General features: G+C 51.0%; 1 protein-coding gene across 1 annotated transcript in view; it reads left to right on the top strand.

The window, feature by feature from the left end:
- The window catches only part of ADCY10 (adenylate cyclase 10), a 1,855,427-nt gene that overhangs the window by 641,276 nt on the left and 1,191,832 nt on the right, over positions 1 to 22,319 (top strand). Inside the window, exon 7 of the mRNA XM_069226523.1 lies at positions 14,249 to 14,266. Within this exon, the coding sequence (XP_069082624.1) occupies positions 14,249 to 14,266 (18 nt within the window). The remainder of the gene's footprint in view (positions 1 to 14,248; positions 14,267 to 22,319) is intronic.

Raw genomic sequence — 22,319 nt, 5'->3', positions numbered from 1 at the left:
CTGAAGTTGTTGCAGAGGATTCCTGAAGGAAACTTGCAAGCAGAATCTGAAGAGAACCCACAGGAGAGACCCTAAACAGCCCTGAGAAGGTTATTGGCTACCTTATCAGGTATGGACCTATCAGGAGGGGTCTCTGACGTCACCTGCTGGCATTGGTCACTCAGAACCCTCCAGGGTGCCCCAACATGTTGCAAAGCAAGATGGCTGAAGTCTGGGACACCCTGGAGGAGGTCTGGGCACCACCTCTGGGTTGGTGATGGACAGGGGAGTGGTCACTCCCCTTTCCTTTGTCCAGTTTCCTGCCAGAGCAGGGGACAAGGGGTACCTGAACCGGTGTAGACTGGTTTATCCAAGGAGGGCACCATCTGTGCCCTTCAAAGCATTTCCAGAGGCTGGGGGAGGCTACCCTCCCCAGCCTGTAACACCTATTTCCAAAGGGAGAGGGTGTAACACCCTCCTCTCAGAGGAAATGCTTTGTTCTGCCTTCCTGGGACTGGGCTGCCCAGACCCCAGGAGGGCATAACTCTGTCTGTGAGGTGGCAGCAGCTGTAGCTGCAGTGCAAGCCTCAGAGAGCTGGTTTGGCAGTACTGGGGGTCCATGGTGGAGCCCCCAGGAAGCATGGAATTGGCTCCCCAATATCAGATTTCGAATGGGGGGCAATTCTAAGATGTTAGACATGTTACATGGCCATGTTCGGAGTTACCATTGTGAAGTTATATATAGGTATTGACCTACATGTAGTGCACATGTGTAATGGCGTCTCCATACTCACAAAGTCTGGGAAAATGGCCCTGAACTATGTGGGGGCACCATTGCTAGTGCAAGGGTGCCCTCACACTTAGTAACTTTGCACCTAACCTTCAGCAGGTGAAGGTTAGACATATAGATGACTTATAAGTTACTTAAGTGCAGTGAAAATGGCTGTGAAATAGTGTGTACACTATTTCACGCAGGCTGCAATGGCAGTCCTCTGTAAGGGTTTGTCTGAGCTCCCTAAGTGTGGCAAAAGAAATGCTGCAGCGCATATGGATCTCCTGGAACCCCAATGCCCTGGGTACGTAGGTACCATATACTAGGGACTTATAAGGGGAGTCCAGTGTGCCAATTGAAATTGGTAAGTGAAGTCACTGGCCTACAGTGACAAACTTAAAAGCAGAGAGAGGTTCTGATTAGCAGAGCCTGAGTGACACAGTTAGGCGCTAGACAGGCATACACATTAGGCCAGAAACTATGAGCACTGGGGTCCTGGCTAGCAGGATCCCAGTGAGACAGAAAAAACACACTGACATAAAGGTTTTTACCTGTGAGCACTGGGGTCCTGGCTAGCAGGATCCCAGTGACACAGTGAAAACACACTGACACACACTCACGAACAGGCCAAAGGTGGGGGTAACCATGCTAGAAAGAGGCTATTTTCCTGCATCCCCACTGCCCCCAAACGAAAGACAATAAGGCTAACCTTGGCCAGTTGAGACTTTATTGTCTAAGTGGTGATAAGTGGAGAGTAGATCTGCAACAGAGTGGTTACTCCCTTTATCATCCACTATATGGTTACATCCCTGTGGGGATGTAAACTATGCCTGTTTGGAGATTGTTACCTAACCAACAGTGTGAGTGTAAATTCTCAGAGTTCGTATGAGTATGTTTTAATGTTGGGCAGTGGGATTGGTCCACTGGGCCTATGTCAAATGCAGTAAATGCTAGACATGGATTCTGTCTCAACAAAACCACAGCTGGGCAAAACCTTTGTCCATATGGCTGCAAGAGAGAACAGGGTTGCTGTTTCCCTTGAGTTGGAGCAGGGCAGGGCTGCTGTCCTATAAGCTCTACACTAGGACAGGGCTGCTGACCTAAGTGTTTAGAGGTAGTGCAGGGCTGCTGCAATAAAGTTTCTCTGGGAGTGCTGGAGGGATGCTCCATATTTACTAAAATGGTGCAATTTTGCACATCTGGCTTAGTAGTTCCACAGAGAGGTACTTCTACCTCTGGGAGTCGAGCTGTGGTAGCTGAGGGCTCCTTTGGTACAGGTTCTACCCCAGGAGATGTTTCTCCCACCACAGGAATGGTATCCTTAGTGGCAGGATAGGGAAGGGATACTTTGATACCCTTCTTACCTGTTGGTGGAGAGGGATCCTGAGATTTCAGGCCTTTTTCTCTCCGTTGCTTTTTCATTTCACCAGAAATGAGAGGAAGCAATTCCTCAGGGATACCCAGCATGGATGCATGGGTACTAAACTCTACCTCAGCCCAACCTGAGGCCTCTAGGTCATTTCCTAAGTGACAGTCGACAGCTAAGCTAGGTGATAACGCCACCTGCTTAGGACCAGTAACTACATCCCAACTAAGTTGAACTACAGCTAAGGGGAGAGACTGAGTGGAGGTATTGACATCAGTAACTTGGTACTTCTGTCCAAGGAGGTGTTGTGCAGGTGACACCTGGTTTTCAGTCACCAAAGTGATACTGACACCTGTGTCCCTGTAGGCCTGGGCCTCAACACCATTTATTAAGATTGACTGCCTGTACTTATCCATGCTAAGGGGACAAGCAGCCAATGTGGCAAGGCCAATGCCACCAGGTGTGACAGAAGCTGTCTTGGGACTGTCTACCCCAGTTTCTATTATGGTCCCAAAAGTGAACCCAACTACACCTTTAGTTTGACTATTGCCAGTAGTCCCACCACTATTACCACTACTGATAGGGGCACTAGAGTCTGATGTCTTAGTGGTGGTAGGCTCAGGGGCGTTACCTGTGCAGGACCTATCCCCTGGCCAATAGCCTTTATTTCTAAACACATAGCACCAAGGCTTTTTCTGATTGTGTGAAGAGTTTACAGAAGATGAAGAAGTTTTATCCCCACCCCCAGAGGAGTGTTTTGGGCCTGAAGAAGGATCTTTGTGTTTACTTTTGTCCCCATGCTTGTCCTGAGCTTTTTCACCATCTTTCTTCTTGCCATCCTTGTCACCCCCTGTATGAGCTTTTCTGCTCACCCTTGTTCTGACCCATTTGTCTGCCTTCTTTCCCAATTCTTGGGGAGAGGTCAGATCTGAGTCCACAAGATACTGATGTAACAAGCCAGACACACAGGCCCTCATTACAACCCTGGCGGTAAAGTCAGTTGACCACCGTGCCGACGGCCGCCAACATACCGTGTCCATGGCAGAAATCCGCTACGGGTATTATGATCCACACTTAGAAATCCTCGACAATACAGACACTAACAACATGGGAGGAGCAACTCTTGGCGATCATGCATCCTGAGGTCCTCGCAGGAGTAGCAGGAGGACTGGACTCTGGTAAGTCATATCTTTACTATTATATCCCCCCCACCCTACCTGCATGCCATCACAAACCCCAACCCCTACCCTCACACCCATCACTCCACCACCACACATATACCCCACTATCACAACCCACACATCCCAATACCAAGCCCTGCATGTTACACCAATGCATGGACACCCATCACAGACCTGCATGGACACCCATCACCAAAGCATGTCCAAGGGAGAGACTCACCCAGGGCACACAATCACCACTCACACAAGGGCCAAGGCGATATTGCAAGCACAGTAGTAGAGGAAAACACACCTATTGCACAAGATGGCACACACAGATACAATAACAATGCATTTCCACCCCAACAGGACCCCTACACAACGTCACCGGACAGGAGGTGCCAGTCATATCCAGTCCCCCCATAGAAGAGGCCCACAGTGACGACAGCAGCTCTCTACGCCTGGATCAAGATGACCAGCCCTGCCCATCAGGGACCTCTGGACAGTCGGTTCCCCTGCCACACTCCCAAACCACCACAGAACCTCCCCCTTCAGGAAGCACCCACCCAGCGGCCCATGCCACTGTCCCCAGGACATGTCAATCAGCAGTGTGTCCACCAATACAGGGACCCCAGGCAACCCCACAAACACAGGACAATCAGGGGCTTGGGGTCAGTGGCAGTGGGCACACGGTTCAGGGGACAGAGGCACAGGATAACAGGGAAGCTGGGAGGCCTGCTGTGCGACAGGGGGAGGACAGGCCCGGGGAACCCACTCTCCACGAGGCACTTTCAAACATAATGGGAGCATACCACCATTCCCAGGAGACCATGGGCATGGTACTGGCCAAGTTTCAGGAGACCCAGCGGCTGCAGGAGGGACAGTACCTAGGGATGACGGAGGACTTGAAGTCTATTAACACCACCCTGGTCACCATTGCAGGGGTGCTGGCAGACATGGCCAACACCATGAGGGAGACAGTGGCATACCACCGGGCCCCTGACACCAGCCCAAACAATGAACAGCCTTCCACGTCCGCCGGCGTTAGTGGACAGGAGGTCCTGCTACAGAACCAACAGGCCACCAGCACCCCACCCCCCTGCAGTAGGAGAACCACCCCGCAAACGGTCCCTGTGATCCAGGCAGAAGACAGAGAACATTGCCAAGACCCCCGCCAGGAAATAAGACCCTCCTGATTGTCACCTTTTTGTCCCACTATGTCACCCTGTCCACCTTGAACTAACTGCCATTGCTCCACTTCTTATGCCTCCTTGGACAATGCACCTGTGATACCAAGAGTCTGGACTCTATCCTGAACATTCCTCTACCATCACCCACAGCCCCTACCACATACCCCTATACACATTAGCCCATAAATAAACACCCTTGAATCACAAAACAATCTGAAGTCAGTCTGTACTTTCACAAATGTATAATTACAACTTCTTCAACAAATATCAATGTTAATGTTCATTTGCACATACCAATGAATGACAGTTGTTGGGCAGCAATAAACATAGCAGAAGGCAGAATGAGGTACCCAGCTCTGTGAAATGGAAAGCCAATGTGAACTGTCAGGGTCCATACACAGAGGTTAAGAGGCTGACTAATACAATGTCCTACAGTAGTCAGATGTGAGATGAGCAGTGCCAGTCTCTTACCTGTGTTTCACTGGAAGTACTGCATGATGATGTTGTTTCGGTTGTCAGTATCTTCTTCCTCTGCCTCTTCTTCCACACTGTCCACAGGCTCCACAGTTGCCACAATACCATCATCAGGCCCATCGTCCTGCAGAAAAGGCACCTGGCGTCGCAAAGCCAGGTTGTGCAACATGCAGCATGCCACGATTATCTGGCACACCTTCTTCGGTGAGTAGTATAGGGAGCCACCTGTTAGATGGAGGCACCGGAATCTGGCCTTCAGGAGGCCGAAAGTCCGCTCAGTAATACGCCTAGTTCGCCCATGTGCCTCATTGTAGCATTCCTCTGCCCTTGTCCTGGCATTCCTCACTGGGGTCAGTAGCCATGAGAGGCTGGGGTAACCAGAGTCACCTGCAAATGTTGAGGGAAATCTGTTAGACACACACTAACCCTTAAGGACTACCCTCTCACCCAGACACCAATTCATACTGTGTGGGGACCTTGGGCTCATCTACTAGCCACACGGTGCCTCTGGAGTTGGCCCATCACATAAGGGGTGCTGCTATTCCTCAAAATGTAACCGTCATGCACAGAGCCAGGATACTTGGCATTCACATAGGAGATGAACTGGTCCGACAAACACACCATCTACATATTCATAGAATGGTAGCTTTTTCGATTTCTATACACCTATTTATTTCTACGGGGGGACAAATGCCACATGTGTACCATCAATGCCACCAATGATGTTGGGGATGTGTCCCAGGGCATAGAATAGGCTTTCACTGTGGCCAAATCCTCCACCTGGGGGAATACAATGTAGCTGCGCATGTGTTTCAGCAGGGCAGACAACACTCTGGTCAACACGTTGGAGAACATTGGCTGAGACATCCCTGATGCCATGGCCATTGTAGTTTGAAAGGAGCCACTTGCCATGAAATGGAGCACTGACAGGACCTGCACTAGAGGAGGAACTCCTGTGGGATGACGGATAGCTGACATCAGGTCAGGCTCCAATTGGGTACAGAGTTTGTGGATTGTGGCACAATCACGTCTGTAGGTGATAATGATGTGTCTGTCTTCCATTGTCGACAGGTCCACCAGAGGTCTGTCCATCGGAGGATGACGCCATCTCATCATCTGCCCCAGCGGATGTGCCCTATAGAGGAGAATGGTGAGCAGAGGGTCAGTACCACATAGGTTGCACAAGTGTTTTTGCTGTAATGTGAGTAAATCTTTGTGCGGGGTTGTCTGTCTGTATTTCTGTCCAAATGTACTGTTACGCAGTTAGGTGCCATGCCATGTGCCACCCTGAAATGGTGGCTGCCTGACCTGTAAGGAGGGACAAGGGGAAATGAGGTAACTGCGCTGGCGTTGTGCAGCGTCGCAGTAGGCGGTCGAAGACCGCAGCGCAATTCAGCATTGGTTGTCATTGGGCCCTATGGGTTCCAGGAGCCAATGATGATGTACGCTGGCGGTGACGGATGGCACAGCCACGGACGTGACTGCCATTTTCTATTTGTTCACTCACTTGATACCTGACCTTCAACAGGAGAGGACCTACACTGCAAGTGCTACTGTGACCTGTGTCTGGAAGCGACAATGGCTCGAGTGTCTGGGGAAAGGGCCGCTGCCTTCACTTCCGAGGAGTTGGAGAGACTAGTGGATGGGGTCCTCCCCTAGTACACGCTACTCTACGGTCCTGCAGACAAACAGATGAGTACACTGTGAGCATGATGCGAGGGCCATGAATGTATGGAGTGGTGTGGATGGAAGAGACATGTGGGGGTGGGGGCTGAGGCCTGCATGTGAGGATGGTGAGTGTATGTGTGTATGGGCATGGGTGGGAACTGGTGGGCAATAAGTATGACAAACCGGACGGGGGAGTAATTTCCTTTCATCCTATACCTTTCCTCTAGGTCAGCGCCCACCAGAAGAAGGGTATTTGGCGTGCCATCGCCAAGGAAGTGTGGACCCTAGGGGTCTATCATAGACGGAGCACCCATTGCCGCAAGAGATGGGAGGACCTGCGCCACTGGAGCAAGAAGACGGCGGAGGCCCAGCTGGGGATGGCCTCCCAACTTGGAAGGGGTGCCCGTCGCCCCATGACACCCCTGATGTTCTGGATCCTGGCAGTGGCATTTCTGGAGTTGGATGGGCGCTTGAGGGCATCACAGCAGCCACAAGGGGGTGAGTACAGTCTCATTCAGCTGACTGTGCGCTTTATGAGGTGTCTGGGTGGGGGATGTGGGCTGTGGGTTCCCCTAGGCCAGGGCGAACTTGGTAGGGTAGGTCCCTTGTTAGGCAGGCTCTGTGGCACTCCAACCCCAATAGTGGTAGTGGGCATCTACAACTAGTCAGCCTCCTGTGGGTTCCAGGTGTACAGCAAATGGTGTTAAGCATAGTCCCCCATGGGCAGGTGATTTTCCTACTAACTGCTAGTTCATGGCCTAGTACATAGGGCTGCTCCCTGTGTATTGTGTCCGCCAACGGTAGTGGTGTTGCTGGCATTGATCATGTGTCTCCTCTGTCTTTCCCCCCCTTCTTGTTCTGTCACCCTGTCCTTGTGTGCATTAGCATCATCTGGCGGAGCAGAGGCACTGGAGACAGAGTGAGCTGCATCCTACATGGCCCGGAGGGTGAATCCACAGACGGTGAGGGCACCAGTGGGACGGAGGGCAAGGGGAGCTCCACGACGGGGACAGGAGGGGAAACCAGCAACTCCTCCTCTGATGGGAACCCCCCCTACCAGCACCGCCCTCCCAGCAGCCCCTCAGAGTGTGTCCCGTGCCCGCTCACCCAGGAGGGTGGGCATCTCCTTCGCCCAGGCACCTCAGGCCCTGCCCCAATCAACCCTGCTGCCCTCAGTGAGGAGACTATTGACCTTCTGAGATCCCTCACTGTTGAGCAGTCAACCATTTTGAATGCCATCCAGGGTGTTGAGAGGCATTTTCAGCAAACAAATGCATATCTGGAGGGCATTCATTCTGGTGTGGCGGCCCAACAGAGAGCATTTCAGTGCTCTGGCCCCAGCACTGATGGCAGCCATTGTCCCTGTGTCCAGGCTCCCCCCTCCAACTTCCACTACCCAGACCCAATCCCCTCTACCTCAGCCTATCCCAAGCACACCATCAGACCAGCATGCACACACATCAACACACAAAAGTGGCTCAGGCAAACATAAGCACTACACATCCCACAGGCACTCACACTAGCACCATACCCATGCGGACACACGAACATCCACTGCCTGCTCTGTGTCCCCCTCCTCCACCTCCTTCCCTGTCTCATCTCTACTCACACCTGCATGCACTACATCCTCAGCCGCTCCATCACCAGCATGCCCATCACTACACACCGCTCACGTGCAATCACCACACCCACTACCATTCACATGTCCCCTGTATCCTCTCCCAGTGTGTCTATGAGCCCTCCTCCCAAAGTAAACAAATGCCGACACACACCCACTTAACAGCCATCCACCTCACAACAGCCTCCAACCCATGCACCTTCACCCAAACTCAGCAGACGTACACCTCCTACAACTACTACCTCTTCCTCCACTCCCAAACCCCCTCCATCTTCCCCTCCCAGTGTGTCCAAAAAAATTTACCTACCTAACCTGGAGCTTTTCTCTACACCTCCCCCCCTCGTCTTTCTCCTAGGGCCTGGATGTCTAGATCCTAGCCCAGCACCTCAGCCACCACATCTGCATCCGCTGTGGTCCCTGCTACTCCAGTACGGTCAAAGGGGGCACCTGTCAGAGTTGCCATTGTGCCACCGACGGAAAAGAAGGACCAACCTCTTCCACCACCTGCAAAGCTCAAAAAGGGACTGGCTTCAAGCAGGGGACAGTCACACCACCCACCCAGCAAGGCCTCGCACAAACACAGAGTGGACAGTGCCAAGGTTTCTTGCAGCTGCTGTCAAGATGTGGAAGGGCCACAAGCCAAAGGACACATAACCTCTGGGCACTCAGATGTCACCTGGGGAGGGGCTGGTAACCACCAAATCATCAGGGATGGCAGCCACATGCACCCCAGTCACCACCGCCTCTCCGACCACCACCTGAACTGCCACCTGCTCCGCCGCTACCACAACGTCAGTCTGCAGCATCCTCCCTAGGGATCAGCCATCCAAGGCTGCCAGAGATGGTATGGTGTCTTCATCCACCCCAACAGTCCCTTGCACCACAGCCTGCACTGACAGCATCTCCGCCGCAGCCACCGCCGCCTGCACCACCCTTAGCACCGCCACGTGCACAGCCGATGCCACTCTGTCGGACGTCAGCCCCATCCCCAGTGTGCAGCCATCGGAGTCTGCAGGTGACATCCTGGACACGCAACTTGAGACACCACTTCCAGCACTGACACAAACCAACAATTGGCAGCCTAAGTCACCGCAGAATGGAGTGTGGGTCTGCCTCCATAGAGTATTATGCTACCTGTTCCGACACACAGGTGAGACGAAGTCAACAAGCCACACCCCAGGAGCAGCATCACTGGGCACAAAGCCCCCTCCAGAACCAGTGGAGAAAAGCATCCACTAACACAGTCCTTGGCAGGATGAAGCACTCTGGGCACAAAGCCCCCTCCAGAACCAGTGGAGAAAAGCATCCACTAACACAGTCCTTGGCAGGATGAAGCACTCTGGGCACAAAGCCCCCTCCAGAATCAGTGGAGAAAAGCATCCACTAATACAGTCCTTGGCAGGATGTGGCACTCTGGGCACAAAGCCCCCTCCAGAAACAGTGGAAGATGCCACCCACTTGAAAGACTCTGGCTTTGTACTACCCAGGACCAAGCATTGGGCAAACCACCCACTTGAGAGACTTGAGAGACTGTGTCTTTGCACTCCCTAGGACCAAGCAGTGGGCAAACCACCCACTTGAGACACTTGAGAGACTGTGGCTTTTCACTCCCCAGTACCAAGCAGTGGGCAAACCACCCACTTGAGAGACTTGAGAGACTGTGGCTTTGCACTCCCCAGGACCAAGCAGTGGGCAAACCACCCACTTGAGAGACTTGAGAGACTGTGGCTTTGCACTCCCCAGAACCAAGCAGTGGGCAGCCCACCCACTTGATAGACTTGAGAGACTGTGGCTTTGGACTCTCCAGGACCAGGCAATGGGCATGGAGCCCCCTCGAGGAGCAGTGATGTCGTACCATCATCCAGCTGAGGTGTCCTCCCCTCCACTTCCCCCTGAGGGGCCTGTTTTTTTTCCGACCTGATGCCCCTGCAGTGTTCTCTTCGTTTTGAGGCAGGTGTCATGTGTGGGCTTTGCCCATGCTTTTTGGGACCACTGGTCCACGGACATTTTATGGGACAGTGTATGGACTTGTTTACTTGCTGTAAATATTTGTGTATACTGATTATTTACTTTTCTCTTGGGCTATCCGATTGTTTGAATATTACACTTGTTAAACTCATTTTTTCTGATGGATACAACTACCTGTGGATTCCTCACCTCATGATTCCTCACCTCATGAATACTCCCATGGCGCCAGCATTCGACGGAAATCTTCTTACTAGTCTCTGCACGTCGACGAGGACGTCACTGTCTCGCACGCGACGCCGTCTGACGTCATACAGGCAATAAGAGGTCCTCGACGACGTGCGGACGTCAGTTCCCTTTTTTCCGTGCATTCGAAACGGTTATCTTCGAGGGAGCAACTGTTACTCTTGCGGTTACAGTGTAAATATCTTGCTGCGTACTCTTTCTCTGTGGAAATAATGTCGCAGAGAAAGTCTGGATTTAAGCCTTGTCGTGAGTGTGGAGGCAAGATGTCGGTGACGGATCCTCATTCCGATTGCCTTTGGTGTTTGAGCTCCGACCACGACGTCTCGACTTGTGATTCGTGTCAGCACATGAATCCGAAGGCCATTAAAGAACGCGAGGCGAAGCTGTTTATGGCCAAGTCAAAGGAGAAGCATCACAAGAAAAAGTCTTCTCCAAGACATTGGCGTCATCGAGACTCCCGGCGCCGTAGAGAATCTCGGCGTCATTCAAGGGAGGCTCGTTCCAGGTCTCCGGATCGGCGCCGGAGGACATGGGAGGTCAGCCCCACGGTGACGCCGCATCCTTCGACGCCGTTGCTCTCTCCGACGTCTCCAACTTCGCCTGGACAGGCGTCGGTGATTGAGGTATTGGAGCCTCAGGTGTTTTCTCCGGCGCAGACGCCGAGGCCGGCGTCGGGGTCGCCTCCGAGTCAGGCACCCCAGTATCCGGCTTTTCCCACCCCTGGAGCCGATAGTTCCGCATTCTTGAATGCGATGTATGCCATCTTCCAACAGATGGCTCCAGGGGGTGCTCCGGCTGGGCCTTTGGCCTTTTCTTTGGGTGATCCTGCGCCTCTTCGGCCGGCACCCTTTATGCCCTTTCTCCCGTTTGGGAACGTGGGCTCGGCGCCAGTGTCGGCGCCGGTGGCCGCTCCGATGGCTTCGGAGGGATTGGCCCCAGGGATTTCCATCCCGTCGACGTCGAGATTTCGGCCTGTGACTCCGGTGGGTCCATCCGTTTCATCTGCTCTTCAGTCGGCGCCGAAGTTACCTGTGGCGCCGGATGCGGCGTCGGTGGCTTCGGAAGATCGGCGCCGATCTCCGACTTCGGCGGAGGTGTTGTCGACTCCGCGGATTGAGCAACGACTGCATTCAAGGAGGCGTGCTCTCCGGGTACTAGAGGAGCAGGAGTACCAACGAGCCCTAGAGGAAGGAGAGCTAGAGGACTCGGGTGATGGGCTGCGTGGACTGGAGTCGGCCAGTGGGCTGGACACTTCCCCTGAGTGGGACCTTTCGTCCCCGGGGGAATATACCGAGGAAGCTGCTTCCTTTCATACAGTGGTACGGAAGGCAGCTAGTTTTTTGGACCTGCCTTTGCCGGTGGTGGAGGCGAAACAAAACCTTTTGACAGAGGTGTTGCATCCGGCCTCAGCCGCGGCGGAGCCTCTATTACCTTTTAATGACGCTCTGCTGGATCCGGTCTTAGAGGTGTGGAAGAAGCCGGCATCTTCCCCAGCAGTTCACAGAGCCGTGGCCAGGAGGTATCGGACGGCTCCAACTGATCCTGGTTTCCTATCTAGACACCCTACGCCGGAGAGCTTGGTTGTGCAGGCCTCCTGTTCGTCCAAGTCAGCGCCTGGTTCTTTCCCGACGGTGCCTGGGGACAGAGACTCAAAAAAGCTAGAGGCGCAGTCGAAGAAGATTTTTTCGTCCTGCAGTCTGGTGTTAAAAGCCACTAATGCGACCTGTATCCTGGGGAGGTATATTCATGCTCTGATGGATGACATCTCCTCTTCGTTTACAGAGCTTCCCCAGGGTCTTTTGGATCTTGTCTCTGATGCCCAGGCTGCTGCGACCCAAATTATCCAGACGGGACTGGATACCACCGACTCGGTAGCCAGAGCAATGGGCACAACTGTGGTGGAAAGGAGACAGGCCTGGCTCCGTAACTCGGGCTTTTCGGCAGATGTACAGTCCACATTGTTGGATCTCCCGTTTGATGGGGACAAACTGTTTGGGGCTAAGGCTGATTCGGCCTTGGAACGTTTTAAGGAGAGCAGGGCCACGGCTAAGTCGTTGGGACTCCAAGCTCCTTCTTCCACGGCCTCTTCCAGATTCTTCAGGAGGTTTCGTGGATTTGGGCGTGGCTCTTCCTCCTCTTCCTTTCGGGGAAGATATCAGCAACCTGCCTCTTCCCATCCCTATAGATCTTTTAGGGGGAGGGGTAGGGTCCGCACCAGGGGAGCCTCTCAGCAGCACTCTGCCTCTTCCTCATCCTCTGGCGGGGTGCAGCAGGGGAAGCAGCCTTAGGCTTCCACCATTTCCCACTCACTCCTCTCCTGTAGGGGGAAGATTACAGCATTTTCTCACCAAATGGGAGACTGTTACGTCGGACACTTGGGTTCTCAGTGTTGTGGGAAAAGGCTACACCCTTCCCTTTCGGGAGTTTCCGCCCCTCATCCCGCCCCGCCCTTCGTATTGTTCACAAGAACACCTCCTGTTGCTAGAACAGGAGGTAGAAGTCCTCCTTTTAAAGGGCGCGGTGGAGTTGGTCCCGGAGCAGGAAAGGGGTCAAGGAGTTTACTCAAGGTATTTCCTGATTCCCAAGAAGGATGGTCGTTTGAGACCAATTCTGGACCTGAGGATCTTGAATTGGTTCCTCAAGCAGGAAAAGTTCAAGATGCTGACCCTAGCACAGGTGCTTTTGGCGTTGAACATGGAAGACTGGATGGTGTCTGTCGACTTGCAGGATGCTTACTTTCATATCCCGATACTCAAGTCACACAGGAAGTATCTCCGGTTTGTGGTGGGATCGCAACACTACCAGTTTGCGGTCCTTCCGTTTGGTCTTACTTCAGCACCTCGAGTCTTCACGAAGGTGATGTCGGTGGTTGCGGCAGAGCTCAGAAGGAAGGGGATAGCAGTATTCCCTTACTTGGACGATTGGTTGATCAAAGCCAAGTCCCCGGAGCTTGTGTTGCGTCATCTGCAGTCAACAACCCAGTTGTTGTTCGACCTGGGCTTTTCGGTGAACGAGCCCAAATCTCACCTGGAGCCCTCTCAGCGCCTCCTGTTCATAGGGGCAGTACTGGATACGACATTGGGTCGGGCCTTTCCTCCGCCTCAGCGGATTCAAGATATTCAGGATTTGGTTCCAATGTTTCGAAATTGAGCGGTAGTTCCAGTCCTCAAGGTCCTTCGTCTGCTCGGTCTTTTTGCCTCCTGCATTCTGTTGGTCACGCATGCTCGCTGGCACATGAGGGCTCTTCAGTGGTGCCTCCGAAGGCAGTGGTCTCAACACAGAGGGGATCTAGAGGGTACTGTCAAGATCTCCAGAGATGCTGCTGTGGATTTGAAGTGGTGGATTGCAAGCAACAATCTTTCACAAGGAAAACCGTTCCAGCAGTCGCCACCAGTGGCCACAGTCATAACGGATGCTTTCACTCTAGGGTGGGGAGCTCATCTGGGGGATCTGGAGATCAAAGGTCTTTGGTCTCCAGAGGAACAGATTTTTCACATCAATCTGTTAGAGTTACGGGCTGTACGTCTGGCTCTCAAGGCCTTCCTCCCTTCCCTTCGTGGTCAGTCGGTACAGGTCCTAACGGACAATACTACCACGATGTGGTACATAAACAAGCAGGGAGGAGTGGGGTCGTACCTTCTCTGCAGAGAAGCTCTTCGACTATGGTCCTGGGCAAAGGACCATCGGATTTGCTTGATAGCAAACCATCTGGCCGGAGTCTTGAACGTGCGTGCGGACAGTCTCAGTCGCCACTTCTCGGCAGACCACGAGTGGCGTCTCCATCCAGATCAAGTCCGTTTAATCTTCCAGAAGTGGGGGTTTCCTCGGGTAGATCTGTTCGCCACTCGAGAGAACGCGCATTGTCCGTTGTTCTGCAGCCTTCAGTATCCGATGCAGGAAGCGTTGGGGGACGCGTTTCAAATGACCTGGTGCGGCCAGTTGCTTTACGCGTTTCCTCCCATACCCTTGATTCCTCGAGTATTGAGGAAGATTCGCCAAGACCGGGCTCTAGTAATCTTAATAGCTCCGGATTGGCCAAGGAGGGTGTGGTACTCCGACCTTCTCCAACTCTCAACGTGCCCGCCGCTCCGTCTCCCTTTCAGGGCAGACCTCCTCTCGCAGTCGCAGGGGCAGGTTCTACACCCCAACCTCCAGAGTCTGCACCTACATGCCTGGAGATTGAACGGGGCAACCTGAGTTCCTTCTCTCTCCCGCCTGAGGTAGTGGATGTTATATTAGCGGCCAGGCGACACTCCACTAAATCTATCTACGCTAATAGGTGGTCTAAATTTGTTGCGTGGTGTGGAGAGAGGCAGATTGATCCTTTACAAGCTCATCTATCGGACGTTTTGTCTTTTGCTCTATCTCTGGCGCAGAAAGGTTGTGCAGTGGCTACCATTAAAGGTTATTTATCGGCCTTGTCAGCCTTCATATGTCTTCCAGACCAACCATCTTTATTTAAATCCCCTATTGTTATCAGATTCTTGAAAGGTCTTCTAAATCAATATCCTCCAAAGCCATTCGTTATGCCGCAATGGGATTTGTCCTTAGTCCTGACTTTCCTTATGGGGTCCCCTTTTGAACCTATGCATTCTTGCCTCTTGAGGTATTTGGTTTTAAAAACAGTCTTCCTGATAGCTATAACATCAGCAAGGAGAGTGAGTGAGTTGCAGGCCTTATCAGTAAAACCCCCTTATACAACTTTTTATGGGGATAAGGTGGTGTTGAGGACCAAGGCTGCTTTCCTCCCGAAGGTTGTTTCACCCTTCCATTTGGCTCAGGCAATTACTTTGTCCACGTTCTATCCTCCGCCTCATCCTTCCAAAGAGGAAGAAAGACTGCACCGTTTGGACCCAAAGAGAGCGTTGAGCTTCTTTATCGATAGAACAAAGGATTTCAGGCTGGAGGATCAGCTGTTTATTGGATACGTGGGCAAGAGGAGAGGAAAGGCAGTCCACAAGAGAAAACTATCCAGGTGGGTTGTTCTTTGCATTAAAATATGTTACTCTTTGGCAAAGAAGGATCCTCCTGAGGGCATTAGAGCTCATTCCACCAGAGCTAAGTCGGCCACTTCGGCCTTAGCCAGAGGTGTTCCTGTGGTCGACATCTGCAAGGCCGCAACTTGGTCGTCCCTTCACACTTTTGCAAAACATTACTGTTTAGATTCTGAGGTTAGAAGGGACGGCCATTTTGCACGGTCAGTGCTGCAGGATTTCTTGGTTTGACCATTTAGGCACCCACCGCCGGGCGTGGTACTGCTTTGGGACTCTATTCATGAGGTGAGGAATCCACAGGTAGTTGTATCCATCAGAAGAACGAGTTACTTACCTTCGGTAACGACTTTTCTGGTGGATACATTAGCTACCTGTGGATTCCTCACGGTCCCACCCGCCTCCCCGTTGCCTTTATGGTCTTGCCAAGTAATCCTTGAGTGCGCTCCTCTTGATCTTTGAGGGTGCAATAGATGTATATATATAATATATTTATATATATATAGGTATATGTGTATATATCTTTATGTATATACTTGGTGTGTGTATATATTTTAAAAGAGAGAGTTTTATATATATATATATATATATGTACATAAAAAGATTTACAGTTATTCATACAATGTGGTGTATTTTTACAATATAATGGATGTTGCTTTGTTCTTTCATTGCATTGCCTGGTTGTTCTCATTCACGTAAAAAATGATTGGTACTGACGTCCGCACGTCGTCGAGGACCTCTTATTGCCTGTATGACGTCAGACGGCGTCGCGTGCGAGACAGTGACGTCCTCGTCGACGTGCAGAGACTAGTAAGAAGATTTCCGTCGAATGCTGGCGCCATGGGAGTATTCATGAGGTGAGGAATCATGAGGTGAGGAATCCACAGGTAGCTAATGTATCCACCAGAAAAGTCGTTACCGAAGGTAAGTAACTCGTTCGTTTGGTCCTTGCGTTCTTCCAGGGGGTGATGGGGTGTATCTGTGATGTTATCAGATATGTGTATGTGTGTGTTGTTGTGGGTGGGGTTGTCACGTTTTGCGTGTGTGTGTCACTTTCTTTTCCCTCCTCCCCTTCCCTGCGCGCTAGGTGCAGTACTCACCGTGGTCGTCGCTGCCGCTGTTTGTACTCCTGGTAGATGAGAAGCTACACCAACATTGGTAACACCTGTAGTTCGGACTCCATGGCGTTCTGGTTCTTCGTTGAGTGTCGAGTGGTGAGTGGTTTCCCTTCCAAAGACTGTTTCCGCTGTGCTTTTGATGGCATTGGTACTGCCCCGGCAAAGCTGGCGGATTGGTGCCTTGTAATAGTGTGGGCGGTACATTGTGTTCCGCCTGTCTGTTGGCGGTTACTGCTGCGGTGTTTGTTGCGACCGCCGTAGCGGTCGGAGTGTTAAAGTGGCTGTCTGTGTTGGCAGTTTCCACCATGGTCGTAATTCCATTTTTTTTTACCGCCGGCCTGTTAGCGGTATTACCACCGCTTTATCACCAACCACCAGGGTTGTAATGAGGGCCACAATTATTTAAAATATGCTCTCTCAGAATCAAGTTATATAGGCTTTCATAGTCAGTCATCTTACTGCCATGTAACCAACCTTCTAGGGCCTTCACAGAACAGTCCACAAAGTCTGTCCAGTCCTGTGATGACTCCTTTCTGGCCTCTCTGAACTTAAGTCTGTACTGTTCAGTGGGTAAGCCCAGACCATCTAAGAGTGCATTTGTAAGAACCTGGTAATTATCTGCATCATCCTCTCTGACAATAAGAAGTCTTTCTCTACCTTTGGCAGAGGCGTATAACCAAAGGATAGCAGCCCACTGTACATGAAGGGCCCTTTGAACTTTACAGGCCCTCTCAAGTGCAGCAAACCACTTGTTGATGTCATCACCATCCTTGTAAGGAGGGACAGCTTTGTGCAGATTCCTAGAATCAAATGAAAGTTCCCTAACATTTGTATTTCTAAAACTGCTGCTGCCACCATGGGGAACTAACCCCGAACCCTGCCTCTCTTTCTCCACAGCCAGGAATTCTCTGTCTAAGGCCAACTGTTGCTGTATTAGCCTCAGTCTGGCCTCCTCTTCCTCAGCTTTCTGAGTTCCCTATCTCGGGACTGGTCCTCAGTGTTAAAATTATGTGAAGCCTCTGAAACAGAGGTAACATGAGAGTGTGCCGAGGCAGACCTATCTCTAACAGGGACCACTCTAGTGACCTGGCCTCTAGGGGTGAAAGGAGCCCTATTTGTGTGTGAACCCTTCCTACTACCAGTTATACTAGGGGGCTTGTTGACAGATAGGTCTGTGGAAGTACCCTCCCCAGGATTGCCATCATGCTCCTCTGAGCCTACCTGGTTGGAGTTATCCTTTATCTCTTCCCTTGTCTGATCTGGACCAGTGCTGAGTCCCTGGTCATCTTGGAGGAGAAGATTTAGGAGGAACTCCTTATTGGGGTTCTTACCAATCCTTAAACTTCTTTCAATACAGAGACCCCTCAAACTTTTAAAGTTTAGATTCTCATATGTTGTTTTCAGACATATTGAAAGAAAAAGGTTTTGGGAAAGAGAATTTTTTTTTGTAGAATAACAGAGCTAACGTTTTAGAGAAAAGAAGAAAACTTTTCAGAACTTTGAAAAACTTTTGCAAAGTTAAACAGAACTTTTAAGAAAGTTAGACAATTGTTTCTAGGTATATATTATATATGCTCTAAGTATTGGAGCAAGCTTATCTTGTGAAAAGTACAGGTAACAAAGTGGTAAGCAATTGCAAGTACTTATCCCACCGCTGCACCACCAATGTAGGAGGCTGGCCTGGTTTGTAGTGGGTACCTTGGGTACTTACACCTTACACCAGGTCCAGTTATCCATTGTTAGTGAATGCAGTAGTGTTCTAGCAGCTTAGGCTGATAGAGGTAGCTATAGCAGAGCAGCTTAGGCTGAACTAGGAGGCATGCAAAGCTCATGCAATACTACTTATAGTTACACAGTACCTATACACAAGCAAAGACAATCCTCAGTGTTACCAAAAATAAAGGTATTTATTTGGGTGACACAGTACCAAAGATATCTTAGAGACAATACTCCTTCTGGAGGTAAGTATTATACACAATATATACACTAGAAACCAAAATTAGACAAGTAAATAGTCATAGAACAATGCAAACAGTAGGAAATCCTATAGAATGCAATGGAAGAAAATAGGTATAGTGGCAACACAAACCATATACTAAAAAAGTGGAATGTGAATCACGAATTCCCCCCTACACAAGTAGAGTGTATGCAGAATCGCTGGGAGAGTAAGAATACAGTAAAGGTAAGTAAATTACTCCACCCCAGAGCCCAGAAAAGCAGGAGTTAATTACTGCAAGTTTCCTTAGGACACACTACACCTCGTTTTTAGGATTTTGCAGCAGCCAACCATATCTGCAAAGAACAACTGCTGGATTATTGGACCTGAAGACCTGCAAAGGAAGGGGACCAAGTCCAGAAGTCGAAAGAAGTTCCAGGAAGGACAGCAGCCCCTGCCAACTCAGAAGAGGGTGCAAGAGAAGAGTCCCTGGTTAGTAGAAGACTGCAGGAATGCACCGTAGGAAGATGCCAGCGGGTTCCTAAGTGATGCAAAAGATGTCCCACGGCGTAAAGATCGTTGCAGATAAGATTTTGTGTCGGAAGGCGCCAACAAGCCTTGGCTACGACAAAAGTGCATTTGTCATCAAAATGCCGCTGGATGGGCCCAGGAGGGATCTGGGGGCCCTCAACGCTGTGTGATGAGGCTCTCAGCACTTTAGAAAGCTCTCAGGATGCCAGCCAGCACCCCCAGAAGCCACAGGATCCGGGGACAAAGGAGGTGCAAAACATGGTTGATGCAGCACAACAAAAGAAGGTCCCACACCGCCAGAGAACAACTCAGCGAGTTGAGCGTCGCAGGGTGGAATGCTGGGGACCTGGGCCAGGCTGTGCATGAAGGAATTACGCAAAGAGTGCTCAGAGGCCTCAGGGGGCGAAGAAGACACAATACACGGGGTACCATCGTTCTCGAGGAAGGCAAGGTCTTACCTCCTCCAAATTGTGTCAGCAGAACCTCAGGACACTCTATGTCGATGATGGCCACCCTCTGTGTCCTTAGAATCACGCTCGTCGCCGTGAAAGGAGTTCCAGGGTACCGGTCATTGCCTTGGAAGGTGCCTGCTTGGAGCAGGGGAGTGATTCTGTCACTCCACTGGAGATTTGTTTGGTTCTTCTGATGCAGGATGAAGACAGGGAGTCCCCAGAACGTGCACACTGTGGAAACTGTTGCAGTTGCTGACTTGGAGCTGAGGTTGCTGAAGAAAAGTGTCTCTTGTAGACACTTTGTTGCAGTTACAGCATTTCTTGGAGCAGGCTGCGGTTAATCCGAGGTCATAAGAGTCTGAAGTTGTTGCAGAGGATTCCTGAAGGAAACTTGCAAGCAGAATCTGAAGAGAACCCACAGGAGAGAGCCTAAATAGCCCTGAGAAGAGTATTTTCTACCTTATCAGGTATGGACCTATAGGGAGGGGTCTCTGACGTCACCTGCTGGCACTGGCAACTCAGAGCCCTCCAGAGTGCCCCCACACCTTGCAAAGCAAGATGGCTGAAGTATGGGACAAACTGGAGGAGCTCTGGGCACCACCCCTGGGGTGGTGATGGACAGGAGAATGGTTACTCCCCTTTCCTTTGTCCAGTTTCCCGCCAAAGCAGGGGACAAGGGGTCCCTGAACCGGTGTAGACTGGTTTATCCAAGGAGGGCACCATCTGTGCCCTTCAAAGCATTTCCAGAGGCTGGGGGAGGCTACCCCTCCCCAGCCTGTAACACCTTTTTCCAAAGGGAGAGGGTGTAACAACCTGCTCTCAGAGAAAATGCTTTGTTCTGCCTTCCTGGGACTGGGCTGCCCAGACCCCAGGAGGGCAGAACCCTGTCTGTGAGGTGGCAGCAGCTGTAGCTGCAGTGCAAGCCTCAGAGAGCTGGTTTGGCAGTACTGGCGGTCCATGGTGGAGCCCCCAGGATGCATGGATTTGGCTCTCCAATATCAGATTTGGAATGGGGGGGGCAATTCCATGATCCTAGACATGTTACATGGCCATATTCGGAGTTACCATTGTGAAGTTACTATTCACCTATATGTAGTGCACGCGTATAAGGGCGTCCCTGCACTCACAAAGTCTGGGGAAATGGCCCTGAACTATTTGGGGGCACCTTTGCTAGTGCAAGGGTGCCCTCACACTTCGTAACTCAGCAAGTGAAGGTTAGACATATAGGTGACTTATAATTTACTTAAGTGCAGTGAAATGCCTGTGAAATAGTGTGTGCACTATTTCAGCAAGGCTGCAATGGCAGTCCTGTGTAAGGGTTTGTCTGAGCTCCCTATGGGTGGCAAAAGAAATGCTGCAGCCCACCTGGATCTCCTGGAACCCCAATGCCCTGGGTTCCTAGGTACCATATACTAGGGACTTATAAGGGGAGTCCAGTGTGCCAATTGAAATTGGTAAATTAAGTCACTAGCCTACAGTGACAAATTTAAAAGCAGAGAGAGCATAAGCACTGAGGTTCTGATTAGAAGAGCCTCAGTGACACATTTAGGAACTAGACAGGCATACACATTAGGCAACAAACCATGAGCACTGGGGTCCTGGCTAGCAGGATCCCAGTGAGACAGGCAAAACACACTGACATATAGGTTTTTATCTATGAGAACTGGGGTCCTGGCTAGCAGGATCCCAGTGACACAGTAAAAACACACTGACACACACTCACAAACAGGCCAAAAGTTGGGGTAACCATGCTAGAAAGAGGCTACTTTCCTTCAAGGCTCTCTAGAGGTAGCTGTGGATGAGCAGTCAAGGCTTACCTAGGAGACATGCAAAGCTGATGCAATACGACTTACAGTCACACAGCACTTACATACATGAAAGAACCACACTGTGTTACAAAAATAAAGGTACTTTATTTTAGTAACACAGATACTAAATGAGTAGATAGGCAATTTTCCAATAGGATGTAAGTAAACACACTACGGCCTTCATTACGACCCTGGCGGTTGGTGTAAAAGTGGCAGTAATACCGCCAAGAGGCCGGCAGTAACTATTGCCAGAATTATGACCATGGCGGCAAGATCTGCGATAGACAGCCAATGTACCATACCGACCACCAGGGTGGAAACAATAGCCACCACGGCTGCAGCCACCTACAGCCAGGCGGCAGTCAATATTCTGCCCACCATATTAAGACACATGAAAACGTCACCTTTTCTGGGGTGGTACCACCGACATCAAAAGCCTGGCGGAAACTGAGCTCAGAAGGGAAAGGACTCACCATTGGAGACACAGGGAACAACCACCCTGCCATGGAACCTGAACTGCATGTCTTCCCCATGATCTTCTACGTTCTTCTCCACCACGAACACCTACGCCGGCGAAGATGACAACGGTGAGTACAGCTGCCTAGCACACAAGGGAGAGGGGGAGGAAAATGAGAGTGAAACACACATGCACAACACCCCACCACCACCCCATACACACAATCAGCTGCATTACAAACACAATTTTAGCCCATAACTTGTATGAATAATGCAAGGACAAAACGATTTAGCAAAAGTGAATGTAATGAGATGAACACAGCATGAAAAATAAGTTAGGCAAGATAATAGATATATACATATGTACAGAAAAACGAACACCGCCCAGTCCATTATTTGCATAGGCCAAATGGCCACTGGCCAAAGTCCAAGGCCACACATGTCACCTGCCTCAACACGGAGAGAACACTGTAGGGGCATCAGTTGATAAAATGGCAGGCACCTCAGGGGGGAGGGGGGACACATCAGCCAGGCGATGTAACACGACCACTAGTTCTGGTGGGGGCAACATGCCCTGTGCTTGATCCTG

Source organism: Pleurodeles waltl, chromosome 3_2 (genome assembly GCF_031143425.1).
Source record: "Pleurodeles waltl isolate 20211129_DDA chromosome 3_2, aPleWal1.hap1.20221129, whole genome shotgun sequence".
In the NCBI taxonomy this organism is placed as follows: Eukaryota; Metazoa; Chordata; class Amphibia; order Caudata; family Salamandridae; genus Pleurodeles; species Pleurodeles waltl.
The sequence above is the reverse complement of the archived record's forward strand: the minus strand, read 5'-3'. Positions and strand labels throughout refer to the sequence as shown.